Source organism: Hyaena hyaena, unplaced genomic scaffold (genome assembly GCF_003009895.1).
Source record: "Hyaena hyaena isolate Hyena2069 unplaced genomic scaffold, ASM300989v1 scaffold_1734, whole genome shotgun sequence".
In the NCBI taxonomy this organism is placed as follows: domain Eukaryota; kingdom Metazoa; phylum Chordata; class Mammalia; order Carnivora; family Hyaenidae; genus Hyaena; species Hyaena hyaena.
In genome coordinates this window covers 11,636-38,165 of record NW_024082354.1, presented here as the reverse complement: position 1 = coordinate 38,165, position 26,530 = coordinate 11,636, and the positions used below count along the sequence as shown (strand labels likewise).

The 26,530-nt window shown below is 55.2% G+C and overlaps 1 protein-coding gene across 1 annotated transcript in view; it reads left to right on the top strand.

The window, feature by feature from the left end:
- NUP210 (nucleoporin 210) overlaps positions 1 to 26,176 on the top strand; it is an 89,364-nt gene extending 63,188 nt beyond the window's left edge. Inside the window, exons 24-40 of the mRNA XM_039224703.1 lie at positions 109 to 171; positions 348 to 527; positions 2,695 to 2,775; positions 3,611 to 3,742; positions 4,804 to 4,962; positions 8,125 to 8,216; positions 9,811 to 9,985; positions 11,393 to 11,568; positions 13,347 to 13,567; positions 15,088 to 15,224; positions 17,419 to 17,536; positions 18,530 to 18,676; positions 19,713 to 19,963; positions 21,415 to 21,631; positions 23,309 to 23,404; positions 23,483 to 23,566; positions 24,694 to 26,176. Coding sequence (XP_039080634.1) covers positions 109 to 171; positions 348 to 527; positions 2,695 to 2,775; positions 3,611 to 3,742; positions 4,804 to 4,962; positions 8,125 to 8,216; positions 9,811 to 9,985; positions 11,393 to 11,568; positions 13,347 to 13,567; positions 15,088 to 15,224; positions 17,419 to 17,536; positions 18,530 to 18,676; positions 19,713 to 19,963; positions 21,415 to 21,631; positions 23,309 to 23,404; positions 23,483 to 23,566; positions 24,694 to 24,794 — 2,430 coding nt within the window. The 3' untranslated portion in view covers positions 24,795 to 26,176. The remainder of the gene's footprint in view (positions 1 to 108; positions 172 to 347; positions 528 to 2,694; positions 2,776 to 3,610; positions 3,743 to 4,803; positions 4,963 to 8,124; positions 8,217 to 9,810; positions 9,986 to 11,392; positions 11,569 to 13,346; positions 13,568 to 15,087; positions 15,225 to 17,418; positions 17,537 to 18,529; positions 18,677 to 19,712; positions 19,964 to 21,414; positions 21,632 to 23,308; positions 23,405 to 23,482; positions 23,567 to 24,693) is intronic.
- Positions 26,177 to 26,530: the final 354 nt, after the last annotated feature.

Below are 26,530 nucleotides of genomic sequence, written 5' to 3'. Positions count from 1 at the left end.
TGTGCAGGCGCCGTGTATCCCTTTCCCTGTAAATGTTCAGGTGAATTCTGCCCAGCATAATGAGCTTGGAACATGACGGTCCCTTCTCTCTTGTGTCTCTACACGCAGGTCTTTCCCCCATTTAGGTTGATACCCAGGAAAGTGACGCTGATTATTGGGGCTATGATGCAGGTAGGAACCGAAGGCTGCATGCCCACCTGCCCCTGCCTGTGGCCCCTGCCTTGCTCTGGGCATGCCCGCCTCATGGGGAGTCAGAGGGCTAAGATGGGGAGCGCTGGGGCGTGGGCGCCCTTGCCTCTGAGGATGAGGCAGGGGCTCACGGGCACTGCTCTTTCTCCCCACCCCAGATCACCTCAGAGGGTGGCCCCCAGCCCCAGTCTAACATCCTCTTCTCCATCAGCAACGAGAGCGTTGCTGTGGTAAACGGTGCCGGGCTGGTGCGGGGGCTGGCCGTCGGCAATGGCACCGTGTCCGGGGTGGTGCAGGCCGTGGACGCAGAGACTGGCAAGCTTGTCATCGTGTCTCAGGTAATGAGCGTGGGCTCTGCTAGACGTGGGGTGCTTCTGAACCCTCCCTGGATGCGGGCCTCCTAGTGGTGGGGCGCAGGATTCTCTGCAAGAGCTGGGGCGCTTGGCAGCTGTTTACTGGGCTCTGGCTCTGCTTGTGAGGACTACCTCCCTCTGACGGTTCTGCCTCTGCCCTTGGAGCCCACAGCCCCTGCTGCCACCCACCCCACGACCAGTGCCAGCCTAGCCAACCTGGGTTCCCCAGGATGGCTCTTCTCCACACTGAGTCTCCCCAGCTGCTCCTTTCTTTTTTTTTTAATGTTTGTTTTTGAGAGAGAGAGAATACAGGTGGTAGAGGGGTAGTGGTACAGAGGGAGATAGGATCCACAGAGCCCAACATAGGATTCGATCTCACGAACTGTGAGATCATAACTGGAGCCGAAGTTGGATGCTCAACCGACTGAGCCGCCCAGGTGCCCCTCCCCAGCTGCTCCTTGAGGACCAGAGTCTGGTCTCCAACCCCATCCCTGCCCTGGGGACATTCCAGTATGTGATGGTCACAGCAGTCCCCTAGATCTCTCAGCACCCCTCCCCCTGGGCACCCTCCTTCCCAGAGCCTGACTTTGATGTGACATAGAGGTCATTGATTTACTCCGTTTTGCCGGAGTTTCAGTCTCTCTGCAAACAACCTGGTTAAACCACAAAGTCCTTCCGTCATGGAGTCGAGGCCCTGATTCTACGTATTGATTTGATAAAGACCAGCAAGCCTTGGAATGTGCAATCTGTCCTGTGGCATGTGCAGCATGATTCAGAGAGACGTCCTGGAGAGGAAGATGAAGGACCAAGGAGGCCTTGCCTTTTTTTTCCCCCCCTTCTAAATAAAGGATTAAGGCTTTCAGGAGGTAGCCTGTTTTTTCTCCTTTTGGGTGCCCAGGTGGCTGAAATGGCAGCTGGCTGGAACTTTGGCCAGAGGGGCTGACAGCCATGCATTTCCCTCCCAGCCACTTCTCTCTTGTTTTATAATTTTTTTTTTTTTTTTTTGAGAGAGAGAGAGTGTATGTGCAAGAACAGGAGGAGCAGAGAGAGAGGGAGAGAGAAAGAATCCCAAGCAGGCTCCCCACTGTCTGTGTGGAGTCCAATGTGGGGCTCGAACCCACCAACCGTGAGATCATGACTCGAAACCAACCAGGGGCCCCCACTTCTCTGTGTGGTCTGCCCTTGCTGGGCCACCCCTCTTTGTGTCTTCCATCTGTCAGTGTGGGAGAGGAACTGGGGGAGGGTGCTGGCAGCCCTGGGTAGATAGAGGGGCTTTGTCACCAGTCCCACCTGAAATCCATCTCCTCGAGCCCAGGCGGGCAGGAGTTCAGCCTGAGGCCCACGTTTCCACAGAGTGTACAGGATTCTGCTCAGAAGCTCCCAGTTCCACCTGGCTAAACCAGGTCATAGAATCAGCACCCATGGGCCAGGACTGGCAGAAAGAGAGTGGGCAGTGAAAAGGACAAAGGCAAGGAAGACAATGGAAGTTTATTGAATACCTACTCTATGCCAGGCATTATCCCAGATCACCAGACACAGGAAGTGGGCTCAGTATGACCAGATGCAAAATAGGCTTACTGGTTTTAGTGGCCTGGGTTCAATAAGAGTCACTAGCATTATAAAGAAGCCTAATAACTTTGATCTTGGACCAGATTAAGAGGAGTATAGACTTCAGAATGAAGGAGAGTATATAGTCTGCTGTAACCAGACTCTGTATCCTGCATCTGTTCCAGTACCCTGCTCACTGACAGAGAGAGACACGTTAGATTTGGGGTCAGGAGGATCTGGAATCCTGTCCTGTAGGGCCACTCAGCCTAGAGAACAGTCTCCGGTCACTGCTCCCTCATATCTGTGGTGCTGACCTGGAGCAACTTGGTCAGATAGGGCTGCGGGCTCAGGAGACCAGGCTGTGGGCCCCAAGGGAATGGGAGGAACAGTGGCCAGCTGCATGCGGGGTGAGCCACCCACAGAACCAGGCTGCCTGGGGAAGCGGGGCATGGTGCTAGACACTTGTGAGCACCTTCTAGCCACGCGGCTCCCAAGCCAGCCTTGGCAAGACCCTCCCTCCATGGGGGGGTCCCTTCATGAAACACCCGCCATCAGCTCACTGCCTCCACCCCAGCTGGCCTGAGCCCTAAAGCCCTTTCCCTAGGACCTCGTGGAGGTGGAAGTGCTGCTTCTCCAGGCGGTGAGGATCCGCGCCCCTATCACTCGGATGCGGACGGGAACCCAGGTGAGGCCAGGGCCCCTCCAGCCCCTGCTGCCAGTGCTTGCCAGCTGAGCAGGCTGAGCAGCCTCTTGGCGGGTCTCAGGCTCTGAGCTCTGGTTCAGGATGAGCTTGGGTCGGGGGAGTCACTGCTAGGTCGTTGGTTCCTCTCCTGCTCAACCCCTGCTGTCTCTGAGGTCAGACTGGGCTTCAGGAAGGAGCCCTGCCCGCATTTCCTGCTCCGGGCCCCACGGGCACTCCGTGTTTTCTCGATCCCCATGCAAAGCCCTCGGCATAGCATTTATCCCTCCATTTCTGTGTTAGCACAATTGTTGAGTGATGCCTGTGTCCCCTTTCCCCCGAGTCTGTCACTTTCCCGCCCCTGGGATAGCACCTGGCGGGAACAGGAGCTAACATTAATGTTCGTATAGCGGGTACTCGGGCTTTCTGTGAAGTGACTCATTTGACATTCGTTAATATGCTGTGAGGTAGCTCCCGGTGTCGTACTCTATGAATACGTAGGAAGCTTACAGCCTCCGCCCAGGGTCACACGGCTTGTAAGTGCCAGAACTGGAAGTCGACCCAGGCGGCCTGGCCTGGAGTCCGTGATCCTGCCTCCACGTGTTTCCCTTAGTGGGCACTCAGGAGGTGCGGGGTGAGGGAGCCCGTGAACCCCACCTGCTCCTGCTGCACGTGAGCAGGAACCCCCTGCTAGATTGAGAAAGAGGTTAGGGAAGAACGGGGCACCCATTGCACAAAGGAGGCGGGAAGGCACCCGGGCCCTTGGAGGTGCCCCAGAGCTTGCGGGGGGCAGTCTTGGAGGCAGGACTCTGGTGGTCACGGCGTGGCTTCTCTCCGGCAGATGCCTGTTTACATCACTGGGATCACCAGCAACCAGAACCCTTTCTCCTTTGGCAATGCCGTACCGGGCCTCACATTCCACTGGTCTGTCACCAAACGGGACATCCTGGACATCCAGGGGCGGCACCACGAGGTACCCACCCACCCAGAGCCCCCTCCCCCAGAGTGCGCCGGCAGGGAGGGTTCTCGTATTTCTGCACACAAGGTCTACACCCTCCCTCCCGGGCTGGTCCCAGCCCTGTTCTGCCCTCTGTCCAGGCTTGTCAGGATACCTTCTCCCAAATGTTGCCACCACACTGTTCCCCACACCCCCACCAGTGTCCTGCTTCTGTTCCCAGGCCTCTCATGACCAGGAAAATGGGCTCCTAGCTCTACCTCCGCCCAGTTTGGGACTGCCCTCAGCCCTTTCCACTTTAAGCACGTTCTTGCTAATGCGAGTGGCTTCATAGGTAACCCGCTTCAGAAGACAGCCTTGTGGAAAGTTCCAGAACATCACAGACGCTTGATCAGGGCCCCTAGTCTGTATTCTGACCTCCTTTCTGAGGTGATGCCTGGCAGCCCTGGGGGCTTTTTCCAGATTTACCCCAGGGGGCAAACTCCCCTCCACTTTGCCCTTCTTAGAGGGACCCTGACCTCTGCTCAGCCCTCATGGCTGGCTGAGTAGCTACCAGCCCCCTCTTTGTGCTGACGGCCCATACATGGGAAGGGACATGCCCATTTGCCCAGGGAGCCAGTGGGGAAATGGAACAATGGGACAGGTTTCCAGCTCTGGTGACTCTAGTCTCCCATTCCTGGGTCCTACAGGACTCAAGCGTGGGGTGGTTTTAAAGATTCTTCTAGCCTTATCTATGCACCATGGGGAAGGTCCTGTCCCCAGTGCCAGGGAGCTTCCTATGACTGTTCCCATGGCACAGACATCCCATAATAGAGGGGCTCTTCGGGGAAACTCTGCCAAGTCTAGCAAATACCTCTTGCCTCACCACCCACTCCACACCCTCAAGGCTCTGAGGACCCTGCTCACCGGGGTAGACCCAACATGCACCCACGAGCCTTGTGACACTATTCCCACACTCATGTGGGGTAACAGCCACCCCACCAGAGCAGGGAGGCGACAGCCTTTGAGAGCAGACAGGCGGCCCTCAGGGGACTGGAGCCCCCTTCCCTCGCTGAGAATGTGTTTGGGGTCTTTGTCAGGCTTCTCTCCGGCTCCCGTCACAGTACAACTTTGCCATGAACGTGCACGGCCGGGTGAAAGGCCGGACCGGGCTGAGGGTAGTGGTCAAGGCTATGGACCCTGCCGCCGGACAGCTGCACGGCCTCACCAAGGAGCTCACTGATGAGATCCAAATCCAGGTAAAGGGCAGGTGGGCAGAAGCCACTGTTAAGGGGAAGTACATGCTAATCCAGTGGCCTCTCCCCCTGGGGGCCATTGGGGCACACAGCGTCTCTTCAGCCACCCCACACCTGATGGGTTCTCAGACTTCAGGGAGCCCAGAGATGGGGCTACCTGAGAGCATAAGATGGGGACGATTGGCTGGCAAGAGGGAATGGCATGAACAAAGGCCTGGAGATCCGAAATAGCTTGATGTACTCCCCATATAGCAGATTATTCTGAGCATGGAGTCTGAGGCACCTTCGTGTGAGGAAGAAGCTGGAAGATCGTCTGGGGCATTAATTGAATTGTCAGTTTCGCCAACACTCACAGGCCATGTAACAGAGGCCAACCTGCCTTTCCCCAGTTTTCAGTGTTGCCTCACCTGTGAGGTGCCCCAAGAAGCCTATGGGGCAGCAGCTCTGGGCCCTGCTGCCTGCTGATGAGCCTGAGGCCCTGGGGGTGGGGTCAGGGTGTCCCCTCCAGGTTGCAGTGAGTGGGTGGTGGGTCCTGAAAGGCCTGGAGGGCCATGCGGTATGTACAGCCTGGAGATGGTGTGACCCATCGATTCATATACGGAAACAGAGCCTCGGAGAGGGAGGGGGCCTGCTCCAAAATCCCAGAGGTGCAGCACTGAGTCAGGACTGGAAGCCCAGCAGTTCTTCTCCTGCCCAGGCCTCAGTGCCTGCGTCTCTCTCTCCGATCTGCCCTCCTCCCTCTCCTGTCCATCCGGGCCCCTCGGTATAACTAGAGAGGTGACAAGTTGCTTCTAAAGAGCATTTTTAGGTTCAGGGACCCCATTCTGCTGATCTGGGACCCAGTAACCTCTGAGACACCTTAAATTGCAAAGAAAAATTGGGGGTACTTGGATGGCTCAGTTGGCTAAGCGTCAAACTTCAGCTCAGGTCAGGATCTCGTGGTTCATGGGTTCGAGTCCCATGTCAGGCTCTGTGCTGACAGCTCAGAGCCTAGAGCCTGCTTCAGATTCTGTGTCTCCCTCTCTCTCTGCCTCTCCTCCACTCACACTCTGTTTCTCTCTCAAAAATAAATGTTAAAAAATGTTGTAAGTAAAAATTGGAAGCAGCCCCTGAATGAGAGAAAAGAAACATATTCAGGTTCCCTCTTGAAGAAGAAATAAACTATTTTCTAACCCAGGTGCCTATCTAGTCAGGGGTAAAGATTTTCAAAGAAAGAAACCCTCATTTACCACCCCCCTCACCTTGGCCTTCATATGTGTGTGTACACACACACACACACACACACACAGACACACACACACTTGCACGTCTGCATACACAGACATAAACACACCCAGACACGTAACATATACGTGCAGAGACACAGACACACGTGTATACACAAATACACAGACATGCACAGATACACGTTCTTCCCAGTTAAAATGAAATCATGTCTGGCACCTTCTCATTGGATCAAAGAGCTTTTCAGCCTTCAAATTCTGTGACCCCACATGAGTGACTGAGCATCTTTGTGCCTCAATTTTCCTAGCTGATAGCATTTGGAGGTTTGAGTATGTCAGAGACTTAGAGATGCTGGATCCAGCCCCACAGGTGTATTTGATTTGGCTCATTCAGTGCTCTGAAGCCATTTTCTTTTGTTGCCAACATTTAAAAATAGGAAGATGTATAAAAATCCAATAGGCAGCTTGTCCTGAAGATACACAGCATTTTACCACACGCCCAAATCAGCAGGAGACGTCAGGCCCCTCCCTTGGCTCCACCACTCCCCCCAGTCTCCGGATGGTGAGGCCACATGTCAGTGCCATTGACCCTGGCGCTTGCATTATTGCTTTCCTTACCGTTGAGTTAACAGGAAAATAAGATCTCTCCCGCACCTTGATTTTCCTCTAAAGAGGGACAACAGGGGTGCCTGGGAGGCTCAGTCAGGTAGGCATCTGACTTCAGCTCAGGTCATGATCTCACGGTTTGTGAGTTTGAGCCCCACATTGGGCTCTGTGCTGCCAGCTCAGAGCCTGGAGCTGCTTCAGATTCTGTGTCTCCCTCTCTCTATAGCTCTGTCCTGCTCATGCTCTGTCTCTCTCTGAAAAATAAATAAACAAAATAAATAAGTAAAGAAGAACAACAAAAAATATGCATTGAAGACAAATAGGAAGGAGGAGGAGACGTATCTGTGTGCATACTTCCTGTGCTGCATGCGTCTGCTTCAAAATCACTTGCCTACTGGAAAGACTCACCTGACCCCAGAACCCCATCTAGCCCCCAGAGGCCATGTATGATTCACCTTTCCGGAAGTGCCGCCACTCACATCGCTGTTCGAACCCCACAGCTCTGTGAGACAGACACGGCAAGGATTATTAGTTTCAGACCCATTTTACAGATGAAGAAATCCAGGCTCACATATATGATCAGAACACAGCAATGCTGGGAGGGAGGGAGTTTTCTTGGAAAACTGAGCCCTTAGGGTCCAGCCAGTCTCATCAGATCAGAAGCCAGTGGGGAGCTCAGAGATGTGCTCAGTGTCCTGGCCCGGATGCCAAGGGAAGTCCTCCCAAGGGTTCCTAGAGAAGGGGTGGTGGGCAATCAGAGGGCATGTAGGGAGAGGTCTAGAGTTCCTGTAAGTGCTGCCACCGTGGGCTGGGGAGCCGTTGAGAGCCTCGGGGCTCCTGGGAAGTGATGGTCAGATCTACTCGGACCCTACCAGGTTTATCATCTGCTGCCCTGGTTTGCTGATGCGCCCGCACCGTGCAGATCCTATGGGAGTGTGGCAGGAGGGAGCCAGATGGGGGTTAGTCTGAGATGGTCGCAGTGAGGAGCAGCTGAGCAAGACCCTGGGTCCTGGAGTTCTGCACGCTGCCTTCCGTGCCCACAGAGCTGTCCCCACCACCAGGACTTCAGGGAGGGGCTCCTGCTCCCTGGCTCCATGAAGTAGATGCCGTCAGGGCGCACGAACGTGAGCCCTCCTGCTTGCTCTCGTCACACGCTCGGCCTCTCTTAAAAGTCAGCCCTCCCTGTCCCATCACCAGCTGCCTGACAGGTGCTGGCAACAGCGACCCTCCTCGTGCCTCAGCCCCATGGGTCTCCCTGCCGGGAGGGGAGGGGAGCAAGTTACCCGGCTGTGGCTCCCGTAGCATGACAGGAAACAGAACTCACCCTCCGTTCCAGGTATTTGAAAAGCTGCTGCTGCTGAGCCCTGAAATAGAAGCAGAACAAATATTAATGTCACCCAACTCGTTTATAAAGCTTCAGACAAACAGGTACGTGACTCAGCACTTGTGTGCAGCCAGGCTGAGAAGCTGCGCTCACCATCCGAGGGCTCATTTGTCAAAGCTGTCAGGAACCGTGGGTGTTTCAAGCCAACTGCATCTTTCTGGGCTTGAAGTGGGTGAGGCTTCCGCACTCCCCTCCCCTCTGCCACAGATGTCTTCTGCTGGTCCACTTGTTTCTGAGGGTCCAGCTTTTCTCCCCCGTTGCCTTGAAAGCTTTTAATGTCCCCTGCTCAAGTCTGCTGCTTCAAGCCTGGGGCTTCAGAGGGCAAGAAGTGCTCCCTGGAAGAGTTAAATTGTCAAATGTCCCTTTATCTTTGAGGCTTACTGTGCAATGTGAGTAGTTCCTGAAACAGCAGCATGGGCACTGCCTGGGAGCAGGTTAAAATGCAGACCCTGAGCCCCATCCCAGACCTGCATGTAACCAAACCCCAACTCGACAGGGATGCCCGTCAGTGTCTGCAAGGCACAGGTTTAAAGCACGTGTGCAAATGTTATTCCCACCTTGCATTCAAACGGGGTGCCTTTGGTGGCAAGGACTTGCATGTGACCTGCAGCTGCTCAGTGGGGGAGGGGCTGTAAGCACCATAGGAGTGCTGGCATGTTCCATGAAACGCGCGCATGTGGTGGTCCTTCATCCATGAGTATCTCAAAGCCAGGCTGTATGCTAGGCTTTTGAAACAGTTGTGTGACGTACTGGTGTGGAAGCGAGAAGTATGGCATGAGAAGGGGACAGCAGACAGGTATAATGGTTAAGCCAAAGCCCAAAGAAGGGCCTTGGGGATAGAGATAGAGATGCTCGTGCTGGGTCTTGAGGAGTGAATAGGAGTTCTGCAGGTGCCCAGGAAGGGGTTAGTGGAGGAACGTTGAGATAGAGGCAATAACGTTTACCTCAGTGTCATCTGAGGAGGGTCTGTCAGTCTGCACGCAGAGAGCAAGGGGAGGGGGGCAAGCCCTGGGGGCTGAACACCTTTACTTCCTGTTGCTTCTTTGTTTTGTAATAAGCATGAAACAACGTGGGATGTGTCTTCCACCCAGCACAGATAGTCCGTAGCTTAACAAACCACTCTCTGAGCAAGCAGCCCATTTTCATCCTTGGAAACAGGACAGGGCAACACTATTGCTTCCCTTTCACAGTCAGGGAAACTGAGGCCAAGAGAGGCGGCACGTAGCTGCTTGCCAGGCATTGGGACTGCCCTCAGGTTCTGCCCAACTCAGAACCCTTTTATCTCTCCACTGTGCCTGGCCACCTTGTGTCAGTAAATGGGAAGGCTTGCCCCAGAAACGATCGATCGTGCACAGCGAATGTGCCCTGAGGCTGATGAGAGGAGCTCGCCCTCAGTCCCTTCCCCCAGAAGCAGCACTCTCCTTGGAACCATCAGTTTTCCAAATTAAGTTTCCCGTCTAGTCGTGCTGCGCACCCGGGTCCTAATGCACAGTGGGGCTAAGATCAGGCCTTTTCTTTCTCGCAGGAGCCATCACAGAACCCAGATGGCTGTATCTCAGGGCAGGGGTGCCGGGCCCCTTGCTGCAACCCACTCCCAGTGCTGTGCTCTGAAAATCCGAGTCTGTTTGTTTTCCAAAGGGATGGAGCGGCCTCTCTTAGCTACCGCGTCCTGGACGGGCCGGAGAAGGTTCCTGTCGTGAACGTTGATGAGAAAGGCTTCCTGACTTCAGGGTCTGTCATTGGGATGTCAACCGTCGAAGTGACCGCCCAAGAGCCTTTTGGGGCCAACCAGACCATCCTGTTTGCTGTAAAGGTAGCATCATGTTTTCCTCCTTTTTGGAGTAATAAAAGCAGTATATTGAGATAAAGAACTCCCCCTCGCAGGTATAAAATCCATTCACCTCCAAGCTAAGAAATTATGGGTAAGAATTTATTGAAAATAACTTGGGGGCAGAGGTCCTAGATGGAAAGTTATAGAATCTTCTAGATGTCAGAGCTGGAGATGGTTGGAGATTATGGATCGCAGTGGCCTCATTTCATAGATGGGGAAACTGAGGCCCAGCGAGGCCCGTGATTTGCTGGGACTGGCACCCTGGTGTCCTGAGTGGGCAGCTGGTACCTGGAACATGGTAGGTATCTGTGTGCATTGACTGCATGTGCTGACACCCAGCACAGAGATGGTTGCATTACACAGGTGGCAGCATGTGTGATTCAGTGACCTGTTTTACAGGCAAGGACCCTGGGACTCATCATTAAGGTGACTCGCTCAGCAAGTCACTCCCAGTGGAGGAGAGTCAGGGTCTGGGCCCGAGCCCTAAGCCTGGTCAGCCGGGTTGTGTCCTCTGGTCACGTCACGGCACGTCCCATGTCCCTCTCCCATCCAGTGCTCCGTGGTGGTGGGGGCTTTGTCCTCTGGTGTCCTTGGGTTGGGTCCCCAAATTTCCCTCCACTATCTCATCATAGCCACTTTCTGAATCCTGGGTGACAGACAGGATCTGTGACTTCAAGTTCAAGATTTTGCTGGGGTCACAGATCTATTTCCTTAATTAATGTCTCCTTGTTTCCATAATTACTGCCTGGCAGGGAACCTGCACCCTAGGTTTTGAGTGAGTGAAAGCAACTTGCTGCTCATCCTACTTCAGCAAACATGTGCCAAGCACCAGCTGTGTTCCGGTCACTGCACTGCCGACCTTTATCCAAGAAACAGGGTCTTCTGAGCGAGGGCTACCTTTCTGGCCAGAATAGATTCTCCGTGGGGTTGGGGACCCAGGGCTGCTCTCTCTGGAGCTCGGGTTTCTGGGCTCCGTAATCCCTTTCCCTGGAGCATGTGCCAGCACACGGTGGCTTCTGGCTGATGTTCCACAGTCCAAACTGGCATGACTTCCACTTTAAACACCTGAGAGCCAGGTTTTAGAAGGAAAACTGAACACTGAAAACCCAGGGGATATTTTTGCAAATGTGAATAATGATCTAATTTTTCTAAGTGAGCAGTTTTGATTCTTGTAGATTGGGGGGGTTTGTTTTTAGTAAGTCCAGCCTGCTGTGTGGGAAAGTGGGGTTCTCGTCACTAGGTTGGGACTCTCGGGGGACAAGACCTTTTCTCTTTCCGTGATCCCTGAGTCGATCCAGCCCCTGGTCCCTCCTGAGGCAGCCCCCCCACCGGGAGCAGGTGAGGCTGGTCTTCAGGGCAGTCACTCCCACACCCGCTTGCTGTCCTCAGGTGTCTCCTGTGTCTTACCTGAGGCTCTCCATGAGCCCCGCCCTGCACACCCAGAACAAGGAGGCTCTGGCAGCCCTGCCTCTGGGAATGACCGTGACCTTCACCGTCCACTTCCACGACAACTCCGGAGACATCTTCCATGCTCACAATTCCATCCTCAGCTTTGCAACTAACAGGTGAGGTGTGGGTGAGGCTCATTTCCCTCGTGCAGATGCAGGCCAGGTGTACCTGGATTTCATGTATGGGGGGTGGCTGAGTGGTAACACGGAGAGTCTAGTGCCCCTGGAAGGAGAGCTTTACTGCCTTGTGGTGGGAAGCTGTTGGTGATGTCCCCTGGCGGCCGGAGGCGAGGTGTTGGGGTTTGTGATAAACCCTTGTGTACCCATGAAAGCCGGACCGCAGGGGAGATGTAAGCAACCTGCCCATTGCGCTAGCCCTGTGATGGGTGGATGCCAGTCGTTGATCAGAGTTTATAGAAGTCGGTCAGAGCAGGGTGCACACCTTCCAGTGCTCTGGTGCTGGTGAGGAAGGAGTGTGACATTCACTGCATCTGTGGTGTACAGGCCTTTCCACGTGACATCCCGCTGACTCCTCCCTATAGCCTGTTTGAGAGAGAGACAGAGTGTGAGTGAGGGAGGAGCAGAGAGAGAGGGAGACACAGAATCTGAAGCAGGCTCCAGGCTCCGAGCTGTCAGCATAGAGCCCGACGCAGGGCTCCAACCCAGGAGCTGTGAGATCACGACCTGAGCCGAAGTGGGACGCTTAACCCACCAAGTCATCCAGGTGCCCCACCATCAACCTGTTTTACCAAGACCTCCAGGCGATTCTAAAGGTTGAGAACTACTGGCCCAGGGGCAGGCAGAGCAGCTCAGAGGAGAAGAGAGAAGCAGCTGGCCTAGGAGGAAGGATAGCTTATCCTCCTAAAGGAACCCTTTAGGCTTCCAGGGTGTCTGGGGAGCAGAAGGCTGTATCCAGGTGTGGGTGACCATTGCAACTTGGCCTCAGAGGCCTGCTCAACACACCCGGGCCGGGCATAGCGGGGCATAGCCTGGTGGAGGAACCGAGGTTAGGAGTCAGACGTGGTTCAAGCCCCAGCTCTGGCCTTTGTGGGGCCTTGCCAAACAAGGCAGCTCACCTCTCCAGGCCTCTCTTTCTGTACCTGTCATGTGGGGAACACACCTAGTCCTCAGGGCCAGCAGCTTCTCTGTCATGGAGAAGGCCTTTGGCACACTGTGGAGCTCCGTGCACAGCGTATGGGCCCTCCGTGAGTCTGGGGCCTAGGCCACCCTGGAGGACACGGAGCCAGCTCCTCTCAGCCCCTCAGCTCCCCCACAGAGGTCCCGCCGGCCCTGTTAGTGGTGGGAGCCTCTCTCCTGTAGCCCCCGAGAGCTCCAGAGAGAGAAGGCGTGGTGGAGGAGCATGATAAAGCCAGAGGCCCTACCCGTCAGGCCTGCCAGTCTGGGCCTTTCCACCAGAGCGACCTTGGCTGCTGTTGACCGAGCACTCGCTGTGTGCCAGGTGCCAGGCTTGGTGCTTTATAGCCACTGACCTGGTTTAGTGCTTGCATCAAGCCTGGACGTCGGTACACATTAACCCCATTTTACTGATGAGGAAGTTGGTAGAGGCCGTGCCTCCCAAGAATGTCCTTGTTCCCTGTTGGGAAAGACAAGCAAGCATCTTGTAGCTCACCTTGCCCTCCGCTTTCCCTGCTGGGACGTGGGGGACGTGCTGTGGGCCATACCCCCCCCCCCGGGGGGGAGGAGATGAGGCCAGGTTTGTGCTGCTGCAGTGGCCCGAGCTCTGCACCAGGTGCTCGGTAACCTTGAACCAGAGGGATGCCTGGGGCCACCGTCCACAGAAAGCTTGGCCCAGCAGAGGCCTCGACTACATTTCTCCCTCCATAGCTGGGGGTTCTTTCCTGAGACTGAGAGCCCACTCCCCTTCTTGTGCCTAGAGACGAGTTTGTGCAGATCGGGAAGGGCATTGCCAACAACACCTGTGTCATCCGCACTGTCAGCGTGGGCCTGACGCTGCTCAGCGTGCGGGACACGGAGCACGTGGGCCTGTCCGACTTCGTCCCGTTGCCTGTCCTACAGGCCATCTCCCCGGAGCTGTCTGGAGCGGTGGTGGTGGGTGACGTCCTCTGTCTGGCCACAGTTCTGGTGGGCCTGGAAGGTGAGAGAGAGAGAGAGAAAGATACTGGCTGAGGTTGGGGTTGGGGGAGCATACTTTTGAATCAGGGGCAGCCCTAAAGATGGGAGGGGCCCCCTGTTGTAAGACAAGCAGGGCTTGTATGACATTCAAGAGCAGGGGGCAGGAAATGGTGGTCCAAACCCAGCATGCTGCCTCTTTTTGCAAATACGTGTTGGGAACTCTGCCCACCCTCATTTACATGTTGTTAGAGGCCATTGTTCCCCTACAACTTCCCAGTTCGAGTGGTGGCATCAGAGACCTCTGGGTCTGCATGGCCCAACAGACATGCCACCCCGCCCTTTATGGAGAAAACTCGCCAACCCGTGCACTAGTATAGCGCAGTCTATATGGAAGTTTCTAGCACTGTGGAAGCATCCCGTATTGAGGCTATCTAACACAAGGGGCACTGACCATCCACCCCGGGAATGTGGCTAATGCAGCTGAGGAGGAACGTTGTTTAATTTTAAGTCATCTGGCGGCTGGTGGATACCACGTGCCTGTACAGCCTGCATCTAGAAGGAAATGAAAGCGCAGAACAGCTATCTGCCATTCAGTGATCTCCGGGTTTCAGCCATTCCTGTACCACCTGTATGTCCATGACCTACGTTGCTCACTTTTTTTTTTTTCAAATTGACTCCCTATTTTTTACCTAATTAAATCCATTAAAAAATTTTTTTTAATGTTTTATTTCTGAGAGAGAAAGAGAGACAGCATGAACAAGGGAGGGTCAGAGGGAGAGAGAGAGATACAGTATCTGAAGCAGGCTTCAGGCTCTGAACTAGCTGTCAGCACAGAGCCCGATGCAGGGCTCGAACCCACGAACTGTGAGATCATGACATGCGCCAAAGTTGGACGCTTAACTGACTGAGCCACCCAGGCGCCCCTTTTTTAAAAAAATTTTTTTATGTTTTATTTAATTAAATTCATTTTAAAAGTACGTTCAACGCTGCCCCTAAAGAAAAGCAAGTATAATTTGCCAGAAATAGGATGTGGTTGTTGAGTTACCTTGTTGTACCTGTTACATAATGTGATTAGCTTTTAAGTAAGAAACGCTGTCTAGCGCCAGCTGGTGAGCTGACACTTGCTTTGTTTGCTTAAAAGGGATTGATAAACATCTGGGGGTGGGCAGGGGTGGTGCTGTGGGGAGGGCCAGCAACCAGGCCAGCCCAGGACAAGGGAACGATGAAGGGACTGAAGACAGCAGGCGCTGGAGTGAAAGCAGGGCTGGAGGCTCACTCTCGGCAGGGTCATAGCCGCTCAGAGAGCAGGTGCACTCCAGGTGGCCACAGCCAGGGGCCGGGGCCAGAGGGAGTGGGCCAGAGCCAGGGTGCAGAGGCAAGTGGCGTGGCTTCTACTCTGAGTGTGATTCGGGGCTTCCCTGGCAGCATGTGGAGAACAGGACCGGGGTCACCCAGAGACTAGCACGGTCACCCAGGTGACGGGTCGGGGCGGGCATGGCAGGTGAGGAACGGAGGAGTGACAGCCCCAGCTTTCTCTCCCAGGCCTGTCCGGAACCTGGAGCTCCTCAGCCGACAGCACCCTCCACATCGACCCCAGGACGGGCGTGGCTGTGGCCCAAGAGGCAGGAACTGTGACGGTTTACTACGAGGTTGCTGGGCACCTGAGGACCTACAAGGAGGTGGGGCCTTGGGGCATGTGTGATGCAGCCCTTAGCTTTCTATCCTGAATGGCTCCCTTGCCTTTAGAAAGGAGAGGCACTAGCACCCTGCTTGGCAGTCAGGGTTTGGAGTCCTGAGTCAGAGGTCTGCTTCCCACTTCCTCTGGGATCAGACAGGGGCCCTTTTCTTCCCAGACCCCTGCCTCCCCACGTTTAAAATGGTGTCATGACCGGGACCAACCTCCTGGGGCCTCCCCCAGCGCCCATGCACACCAGGGGAAGGGGCAGGAATGTCCCCTGTGGGTGCTTCCCCGGGAGTCTCAGCGTGGGCAGGCCGGCGTGGCCATTTGGCATCTCCCGCAAAGTTATACTTCCCTGGCAGGTCACCTTTTGAGTCTCTCTGGAGGCGAACAAAACCGTTGCCTCTTTTATTTATCTCCAGCCAAGAATGAATCAATGAGCAGTGTCTGGCCACGTTCCAAATGTGTCTCATTTTAGAGCCAGCGTGCACGTGATCGAATCTGTTTAACCTAATGGCTTGCATATTTGGTGCCAAGGCTCTGCAGTGGGGGAACCGGTTGCAGATAGAGGCACCTTGTGACTAATAAAGCTGTACTCTCCCAGGAGGAGCCACAGAGAGTAGGTAGGGGTGAGTGGGAGGGGGGCTGGAGGAGAGCGCCTGGCGAAGGCAAAGGTGTGCAGGGCTCAAGAGCATAGGCAGTCAAGGGGAAGTGGAGGCAAGCATTGCAATCAGATCGTGGGATACACTTTGGGTTCTGGGTAGTTCCTGGTTAAGCATGTGAGCTTTGGGGCCAGGCTGCCTGGGTTCAAATCCCAGCCAGGCCTCTGAGAGGCTTTGTGGCATTGGGCAAGTTATTTCACCTCTCTGTGCCTTGGTTTTTCTGTCTGTAAAATGGAGATAAGAGGACTGTGAGGATTAAAAGAGTTATCTATGTGAAGCACTTAGAATGGTACTCAGCACCTAGCACATGTTCAGTAGGTATTAGCTGCACCTGTTACTATTTTGGAGTGAAGAGGCAGAAGCTTATGCCAGACCCAGTAGGGATTTACCAGGGTTTTTTGTTTTTAAAGTAGAATGATGGAGATCAGTGGCAATATTTGGAATGAGTACCCAGTGGCTGGTGGAGTCTAGGGAAAGATGATGAGTGGATTGAAGTGTGGCTGGCTTGAGGCGTTGGCAGCAGGTGTTTCCAGAGCTCCAAGGCAGAAACCTGGAGACGGGGTGGGAGTCCACAGCACAGAAATGGTTCTCAAAGACCTGAGAGTCTTTGGGGACATGCAGAACATACCAGAGCCAGAGGGGAGTGGAGCGAGACCTTGGGCCCCCTCTGCCAGGTGTGGAGGACAAGGCAGAGGAAGCAGGGAGAAGATGGCAGGAGTCAGGGGTACAGGAGAAGGTGAGAAGACCAGGGCCAGGATGTGGGACCCACACGTGAGTCTGGGGTGATGGGGCCAGCCTGCACTCCTGCAACAGCCATGGGCCTGGGAGCTACGTGGGCTTTGGGTAGGAGTGAGACCCCATCCCTCCCCTTCAGGAGATCATGTTCTGGTAGAAATCAGACCTGGGGGAGCCTGGAAGTGCTCAGTGCCTGCCTGGAGGTGGACGAACAGCCTTCCACTTGGAGGGGGCCTGCACAGGCCGATGAGGGTCAGGTTCTGCGGGCATGTGGGGAAGTTGTGCGCCAAGAAAGGCACAGAACTGGGGCATTTGGGTGCAGCCTGGACCAAGGGGCTGAGCAGAGGGCAAATCTGGGAAGACTTGAGTCTGCAGGGGCCTTCAGTTCCCAGGCTATGTGAGTTGCATTTTGGTCAGGTGGATTTATCTGAAATAAATGACAGTAAAGTAAAACGGCTTCTCCTCTCATTGCTGAAAGGAGCCAGAACCCACAGTGTGTCAGGAGCCGGAACCCACAGCCCACCCCACAATGAACGCATTCAGACCTTCTGTTAGGACAAGCAGCCTGTTCAGAGGGAGAGGGGACAAGGCTGCGGGGTCTGACCAGCCTGGGGTATAACCCTAGCTAGCTCTGCCACATCTGGCCATGGCTACAAAAAAGACATTGGGCCTCAGTTTTGTCCCCTGTGCAATGGGCAGTTCCTACATCACAGGCAATAGGGTGAGGTCACAGGGATGCCCCTAGCTGAGCCCACACGTGGTCGGTGCTCAGTACAGACACCTTGGCTCTCTCCTCAGATAGTTATCAGTGTCCCTCAAAGGATCGTGGCCCGTTCCGTCCATTCAGGCCAGACCAGCTTCCAGGAAGCCTCCAAAGTGACCATCACCGTGGGAGACAGAGGGTCTAACCTGAGAGGTAAAGAGTGTGGGGCTTTCTTGGTCTGGGGAGGGGCCCCCCAGGGTCAGGGAGCAGAGAGGAGGCTCCTTGTGGCCCTCCTCAAACTCACACCAAAGGCAGAGAGAGCATTTAACCCCCACAGGCCTGTTCCTTCCAGCTTTTTAGAAATCTGCATCTTTTTTCTAAAAGACCCCAGCACCCAGAAACTGCCTGTGTCTGAGCTGGAAATGGCACCTCAGCCCCAGCACACTCGAGGAAAGAACGCCCCAGTTTACTGCCAGCAATCCCAAAAAGTAATGACTTAGCAGGCCTTGCTGCCTATGTTGACTCTTATCTTTTCCAAGTCATGCATAGAACATTCGACCCTGTCCCCTGCCCGAGGCAGCCCTGGACAGCAGCTGCCAGAAATAAACACATTAATAGGGGCTGGGTTTGTTTTTTGTCGTGTGTGTGTGTTTTTTTTTTAAACCACGTACCCGGTAGAATTAAATACCGCTTTTCTCCTTCTGATTGATGAGATGACTTTACCCCATCACTGCAACCTCTCTGTTCCTGCTTCAGGGCACAGGGCCAATGCTGCGCAGTTGCCAAGATGACACAGTGTATTAGTGGGGGACGGTTGGCCTCCTGATGCCCAGAACTAAATTGCCCATTCTCCCCCTGCTGACAGGAACAGACGATGTGCATTAGTGGGCCCGACCCCTCTGCCATGCTGCTGGGTGCACGCTCTAGCCCACATGCAGAGATTCTGATCTGAAATTGCCCACGATTCAGAATGACCTTCCTCCATAGAATTGTCCTCAGCTTTTCTAAACTGTGGCACGATCACAAAGCCCCAGGCCGCCCTCAGGGGGCCTGGTGTGGAAGGAACGTAGGGCATTACTCGGCCCGGCCTGCCGGCATGTGGCTACCCTTGCTTCCCTGTTTTGGGCCCTGCAGACTGGTGTGGAGGCTAGGGTGTGGCAGCCAGGAGGCCTGGCCCATGCCCGTCTCACCCCTTTCTGTTTCCAGGTGAGTGTTCCCCCTCCCAGCTGGAAACCATTGAGACTCTGCACCCAGAATCGCTCATCAGCTGCCACCTCCAGTTTAAGCAGGACGTCTTCGATTTCCCAGCACGTGACGTGTTCACGGCAGAACCAGGATTTGACGCCACTCTGGGTGAGTTTGCAAGGGTTTGTATGTGAACATTGGCCTGCATGGAGGGTTCCCTTTGGTGTGCTGGGCTCACAACAGCCATCTGTCCCGGCAGCCATCAGTCAGGAGCCCAGCCTGGCGATCGATGCCCTCATTCTGGCCTGTCATTCATTTCGGCCACCAGGAGGGACTGGCAGTCCTGTGCTGGGTGATGGGCATTCTCAGCAGCCACATACACGCAGCAGGCAGGACACAATCGGGGTTGGAAAGCCCAGGTTCAAGTCCCTTTCTGCTCTTCCCAGCTCAGGCCCAGTGGTGTCAAGGCTTCTTCCCTCAGTGAAATGGGAAGGATAGTGCCTTAGCGCCAAACGGTGCAAGCATGATGGGGGTGAAAGGGCCCTTGCTAACCAGCCAAGGGCCAGACAGTGTGTCCAAGCATAACTGCCATGACCTGTGATGCCGGGCCACAGACTGGAGAGAATGCCCTGTCCCTTGGCAGGCTGGCCACATGACGGGGTGTCTGAGAAGAGGGGTGCCCACATGGGGTGCTTCGAGGGTTCAGTAGGATCGTTCCTGCGGTATGCTTAGTGCAGTGTGCAGCATACACTCCTGTCCAGTCTCCACAGTAGTGCCCAGTGTCATTATGATGATGATCATCACGGAGCACTGGGAACATTTTTCAGTTTCTTCCAAGAACGTGCAGCCCAGTCTTGATTAGAGGAGTTACCAACAGCATCATTATTTACTCACCCCCGTCCTGAGCCAGCATGGCTAGGCCCTGACATGCACAGCTGGCCCAGACAACCCTACCCCGGAGAATGTCAGTGCAGCTGGGATCCAGTGAACACAGGTTTCTGAGGAGGGAGTGAGAGAGCTGGTCACAGAAAGGGTGTCCAGGCCGGATCAGGGGTGCTGAAGAGAGAGGTCCCTGGAGGAGGCGATGCCCCACCTGGGCTCTGAAGGATGCGTAGGAGTTTTACAGTTAAAAAAGCGAGGAGAAAGTGCTGCGTATGGGTGTAGGTGGGAGAGGGGACAATGTGGAGCATCCTTGTCTCCACAGGCCGGTACCTCTGCTCGGTGACAATGCACAGGCTGACGGACCAGCAGCTGAAGCACCTCAGCATGAAGAAGACCGTGCTGCTGGTCACTGCCTCCATCCTGGGCAGCCGCTTCTCTGGGGAGCATGTTGGCGCCGAGGTGCCCTTCAGCCCAGGGCTTTACACTGACCAGGCTGAAATCCTTTTGAGCAACCACTTCACCAGTTCTGAGGTCAAGGTCTTTGGTGCCATAGAGATTCTAGAGAACCTGGAGGTGAGTGGTGTCCATGCATGAGCCAGGGCCTTGGAAAGGACCGGGAGGCAGGGAAGACCAGGTGACATGTGGAAGTCCTGGACCACCTCTCTTTAAAATTTAAAAAAAAGTTTTTTTAATGTAACTACCCTTAATCTTTTCTTTTTCCCCATATGACTATGTATGAACTTGTATAATTATGTTAGTTACTGGGAATTCTTCTTTTTTTTTTTTAAATGTGTATTTATTTTTGTGAGAAAGAGACAAAGCTTGAGTGAGGGAGGGGCAGAGGGAGAGCGAGACACAGACTCTGAAGCAGGCTCCAGGCTCTGAGCTATCAGCACAGAGCCTGACGTGGGGCTCAAACTCAGGACCGTGAGATCTAGGACCTGAGCCAAAGTTGGGTGCTTAACCGACTGAGCCACCCAGGTGCCCCTAGTTACCGGGAGTTCTGCCAGACTTCCCCAGGCAGGAGTTCGGCATGTGAGAGCAGCACTTGGCCTCGAGCTTACCTAGCACATAGTATATGCTCAGTGAACATTTGGTATGTTCAGCGAATGAAGTCACTGCAGGAATGTACGCCGATGTGGGGCAGGAAGAAACGCTCTAATCCCTAACCTTTCACTGACTCCACACAGCTGCGGACAAGTCCCTAGCCTGGGCCTCAGTTTCTCCGTCTGCTGGATGCTGGGTGACTGATGTCCTTGGTCCCGCAGCCCAGCAAGCTGGGAGGAGACCTGGGGTGATGTGGCAAAGGGGTTTTTGGCTTCTCCATTTGCTCCATCCTTGGTCTCGCTACAGCAAATGTGGATGAACTTTCTTGGACCATGACGGCAATGCGTTCATTGCCAGTGATGGAGGGTCTGCCAGCCCAGGGGTTGAGCCGCTGGCCATTGGCCATTAACAGAGCTCCAGGCTGTTCCCTTGGAAGATTGACATTTGGTGATAGTTCATGTTGGTTTAGCATTTTTTTAAAATTGTTGTTAATATTTTTATTTATTTCTGGGAGAGAGAGAGAGAGACAGTGTGAGCAGGGGAGGGTCAGAGAGAGAGGGAGATACAGACTCTGAAATAGGCTCCAGGCTCTGAGCTGGCAGTCAGCACAGAGCCCGATGTGGGGCTCGAACCCACGAACTGCGAGTTCATGACCTAAGCGAAAGTTGGACGCTTAAGCGACTAAGCCACCCAGGCGTCCTGGTTTAGCATCTTTTTTAAAGAGTCCTTGATTAGAATTCAATGATACTGATCTGTCCTTTCCTTAAAAACACTCCAAGCGTAGACGGTATGCTCCTTCCCTGATGTTGTGGATTTCATGCTGTCAGCCAGAAGTACCCCGGCATCATCACCTACCTAGGACAGGAGACCAGGGAAGGGTCCCCCACCCCTGGCCTTCAGGCCCCAGAGGGAAGCACAGCCCATCAGGCAGGAGTGGGGGCAGGTGGGTGGCTCTCCAGCCTCGTTCTCTCTCCCAGGTGAAATCGGGGTCCCCAGCCGTGCTGGCCTTTGAGAAGGAAAAGTCTTTGGGGCTCCCCAGTTTCATCACCTACACAGTCGTCATCTCGGATCCCGCAGCCGGCAGCCAGGGTCCTCTGTCCACCTCCCTGACCTTCTCCAGCCCCGTGACTAACCAAGCCATCAACATTCCGGTCACGGTGGCCTTTGTCATGGATCGCCGAGGGCCTGGTCCTCGTGAGTCATGGGACGGGACACGGCTGGGATGGATCTGGTGAGGCGGGCCAGGCTGGGCAGTCTTGGCTGTGGGTGGTAATATGGGCAGGGGCGCAGGAGGGGGGTGCAGGTCAAGAACTAGAGGACTCAGAAATGCAGAATGTCCCACAAAGGGAATTTGGCCCATTTGGGTAGCAAGAGGGGTCCTGTTGAAATGTGACTAGACTATGGCCCCTCCTCTGCTCAACACTCCTCTTTGGCTCCCACCTCCCTCAGGAGGTAAAGCTCAAGTCTCTCCAGTGTCTCCAGTGTTGAGCACCTTGCTCCAGCCACCCTGGCCTTCTTCCTATTTTGGGAACACGTGTAGCTCCCAGCTAAGCCCTTGGCATTCACTGTTCCCTGTGGCCAGGACGCCTTTCCCCCAGATAGCACCTGGCCTATGCCCCCACCTCTGTCAAATCAACTTTCCTCAAACATTCCCTTCTCAAATATCAGGAAATTCTGAACCTTACTCCCACCCAAATGCTTTTCTGCTTCCATAGCACTATTCCCAACTGTCAACCTGTACAATAATTAACACAATTGATTTATAATTTCTTCGAGTCTTCCCTGACTAGAAGTTAAGTAGTGCACATGGGGCGGTACTTAGAACAGGACCTACCTAGAGCATACAGTAGGTGCTCAGTAATGGATGACTCATTTATCGTGCAGTCTTGTATCAGTACCTGTTGTGTGTCCACCTGAGGGTGGGGCAAATGCCTGAGAAGGCCCCCACCTCCTCGAATAGGGCAGGAGATTATGGGATTACAAACGCAGCAAGAAAGGAATGATTCTAGACATGTGGCTGAAGAAGTGGAGGGCACACAGAGGGGGTCATTGTATGTGTGCTGGCATGAGGGTGTGGTTCAAAGGGACTGCTTCCGCCAGGTCTGGAAGGAGCCAGGGGGAGGGCCGTGCAGTCAGAAGGACCCTGGGGTGATGTGCAGGATGGGGGGCCGGGCCACAAGGAGCCTTGAACACCAGGCTGGGGCTGGAGCTTTTTCTTGAGAGCAGGGAAGTGGCCTGATCAGGTCTGGTTGGGAACAGACTGAGGGGATAAGACCCATTTCGGGGGCACTCGAAGAGGCTACCACCTGCTTCCTGCCAAGTGGAGATGTGCCCTGACTCAGGACAGCCCACTTAGGGAGAGGGGGAGGGTCCAGGATGAGGCAGAGGGAGATGGAAGAGGAAGCCCCAGTCTGGGCTGCCCCAAGGTAGGGCCCCAGAGGAGGGGTGGCTGTGGGGCAGCTGAGGTGGGGCTCCCTTGGTACACAGGCCTCCATTCTGAGAGCGGCAGTATCCCTGTCGAGACCCTTTTTCATGACCGCAGCCTCAAGGCTTGACATCTTCCATGCTACCTGGCTTTTCCAGGCAACATGGCTGATTCCCGAGCCACCCATGGCCTCCGGGATCCCCCAGTCAGCTCTGTTCCTCCCTGGAATGGGAATGGAAACTGAACCCCCTCCAAGCAGGGCCTCCGGTGGCCCTGGGTCAGTTCAAGTGCCCCAAGGTGGAATAGGATGGAGCGCTGGGGCGACAGCCCCCCAGGACCGGCTGCTGCCCCAGGCCCCAGGCAGGCCACCTCACCCTCTGGCCAGGCACACAGACACAGGGGACTCCACGCGGTGGTTGGATCACTTACCTCTCTGTTGACTGCAGATGGAGCCAGCCTTTTCCAGCACTTCCTGGATTCCTACCAGGTCATGTTCTTCACCCTCTTTGCCCTGCTGGCTGGGACTGCCGTCATGATCATAGGTGAGGCGGGCTGCACTGTGTTCCCTGGGTTGCGCCCCAACCCAGACCCCAACACTAACCAGCCACGTTGTCTCGCAGCCTACCACACGGTCTGCACACCCCGGGAGCTCACTGCACCGCCAGCCCTCTCGCCGGCAGCCAGCCCTCGTCACAGCCCCCACTGTGAGTAGCCAGCCTGCAGATGCAGCCAGGCAGAGCTGGGGCTACAAGGGAGGGGAGTTGGGAGCAAGGCCCTGGACCCCAGCTCTCAGAAGCTCTGGCCCTTCGCAAAAGAGGCAGCTGTCGTGTGAGGCCCAGAAGGCAGATCTCGGAGCTGGACCTGGGCAAGGAGATCTGTCCCCAGGCAGAGCCGTGGAGGGTGGGGGGCTGGTCATGGGAGCTATCTCTGCAGGGCTGCGTGTTGGGGTTGCTGCCGAGGGCTCTAAGCTGGGTTGAACTGACTGACTCAGAGATAAGGATTCTACACAGTCCTGATGATAGAATTCCCAGATGGAGGAAAATCCCAGGGGCCTTTCCTCTTAAAGTCCAGTTGTCTCTGGTGACCCCGAGGCCCTGGTGATCCTACACAGCTCCAGGGGATACTTCTCTCTGTGAGTGGCATCCCTTGATCCCTGTGCAGTGTCTGACCTTCACAGCTGCACATGGCGGCCTTTATGTCTTTCCGTTTGAGGGTTCTCTCCCGTATACGAGGAATCCTTGAAGGTGCCTACTGACCCAGAAGGGGCATGGCCAGTCTTCAAACAGTCTGAAATTTTTGGAAGAGGGCGCAGTTTTGTTTATAGATACATTTTCCTGGGTAACCAGACCCCACATGCAACCCAGACCCCTGGAATCATAGCTTTCCACAAACGTTATTCAACTGTCCTTACAACAGGCACTCGCCTTTTCTAACCCCATCTTCCAACACCCCCACCTTCCCCCCGTGTGTTGGAGCCACAGTGCAGTAATCTCATTACCTACTGAACACTCCAGACCCTTCCACATACACTGGAGACTGTTCATGCAGCTTTCTCTGCCCAAGAGGCTGTTCCTGTCCAGATGGACTCCCCCGCTCCCTGCGTGCCCCATGGACCCACAGATGTGTCCGTGTGGTTTTAAGACCCACTGCTTGTTCTCACTCCGCAGCTGCGGGGGGTCAGGGCTCGTGCACCAAGCCTCTCCGCATGTCCAGATGTCACCCCTTCCCTGGGTGACCTCAAACCGCGGGCCCGGGCTGCCTGGGGGCATGGTCGGGGATGGCCGAGCTCTCCCAGCTGCCCTGTGGCTCACTTCATCTCTTTCTACCCTAGATTTTGCTGCCTCGTCGCCGACGCCTTTCAACACACTGCCTCCCATCCGCAGAGCCAGCCCTCCCTCAGGGCTGTGGAGCCCCGCATACCCCTCCCGCTAGACCACGGGCCAGGCCCTGATGCCCCCGTGCCCACGGTGGGCTCTGCCTGTGGCACTGCCAGCCCTGAGTGCTGGCCTGGGCCCACACCGCTGCCTGCTCTGCTCCTGTAGACCTGTAGCTGCGGCCGTGCCCACTAGCTCAGTGTTCGTGTGGGCCTTCGGTTGGCTCTTGTTTTTTGCTTTGTTCTTCAGAATCTTACAAAGGCTGAGACCCTGGCTCATTCCTTTGTGCCCTGTTGTCTGCAGCTTCTGGACAACATGCACGTCCATCTTCCTTCCCCATGGCCTCTCGAGCTACTCCCTTCCCCAGACTTTGAGCAGGTGGCAGCTCTGCTCACCAGTGGTCTGTAGGGGACATGACCGAAATGGCCTCAGGGAAAGGACTTTTTCACTGTTTCTTATTTTTTGTGGGGTTGTTCCCCTCCTTGGAAACTTTACTTTTCCCCCTAGTCTGGCTGCTGCCAGAATGTGAGGGGAGCGAACACACACGGAAACCTCAGGTACGCACTGACGGGCCCGACCCCACGCCAGCTCCGCCTCGCCGGGAGACGCCGCGCCACCTGAGCCACCAGCCGGGCTTCTCTTTGCCTCCTTGGGGCCACTGTGAATATAGATGGCGACGTCTGTGTTTGTCTCCTAAGCACGCAGGTGTCTCCTAGACTCAGCCACGGTCTCCTTGGGATGTCCTTTGGGGCCCAGCTCCTCCTCCTTATCCTGGTTTCTCTGCCAACACAGCAACATCAGAATCTAGTTAGGAAAACATTCTGGAGCCAGAGACCCGGATCTTTTCTTCTGTTTGTTTGTTTGTTTGTTTTCTGAGGAACCGCTGTGTTCCATCCAACACAAAGACCCAGTGTTACCTGTCTCTCCTTTTGTACCATGATCATGCTCCTCAGCAGCTCTGAGCCTCTGGGCTGCCCCAGGTGGGCACCAGGCTCCCCACGGCAGCCCTCCTCTGGCCACGGAGCCCACCCTGGTTGGCGAGGAGGGTGGGCCTGCCCTTCAAGAAGGGGCCAGGAAGGAGAAGACGCCCAGGAAGATGCCTGCCTTCTCCCCAGCCCCCATCCAACATCCGAGGCCTCCAGCACGCAGCCTGTCCACCATGGGTGGGGAGCTGGGCCGCTCTCAGGAAGAAGTGGAGGCTCAGCCCAGAGCCCGGCCCGCGGGCTCACTGTGGGTGGGGAGTCGTCCACGTTGACTCTGAGCCGCAAGCGTGACTCCATTTCGAGCCCTTTGGGCCGAGACACGAAACTATTTTTCTAAAAGCTGGAGATGGGAAGAATTGTGCCTTGCCTATCACTTGAGCTCAAACTGACAACTTGGATGTAAATAGGCGCGTTTCTACTTGGTTTATTTAATAAAGCTCTATATAATTTCTTAAGAGGGATGTGATCACTGTCTGAATCACCTGTGTCCTGCCCGGTGGGGACCCAGGCTCTGGTGACGGGACTTCCTTCTGGTTCCAGGGATATTGGGAACAGGCCTGCTGTGCTGCCCCTCTCTGCCACACCTCCCTCCCTCGCTGGCCGCCCAGGGCCCCCATGGGTGCCTGAGGGTGCCCTGGCCTGACCACACGTCACTGGGGATCACGGCGCACCCCCACCCCCACCTCCTCTCTTTGTCAGCAGCAGTTCGTTCCCCATGTCACTCTGACCCTCACCCCCACTCTCCACACAGGCTGACCTCCCTGGTGTCACTGGTCCTCTTGCTAATTCTGCTCCACCTGCGGGTGGTCCT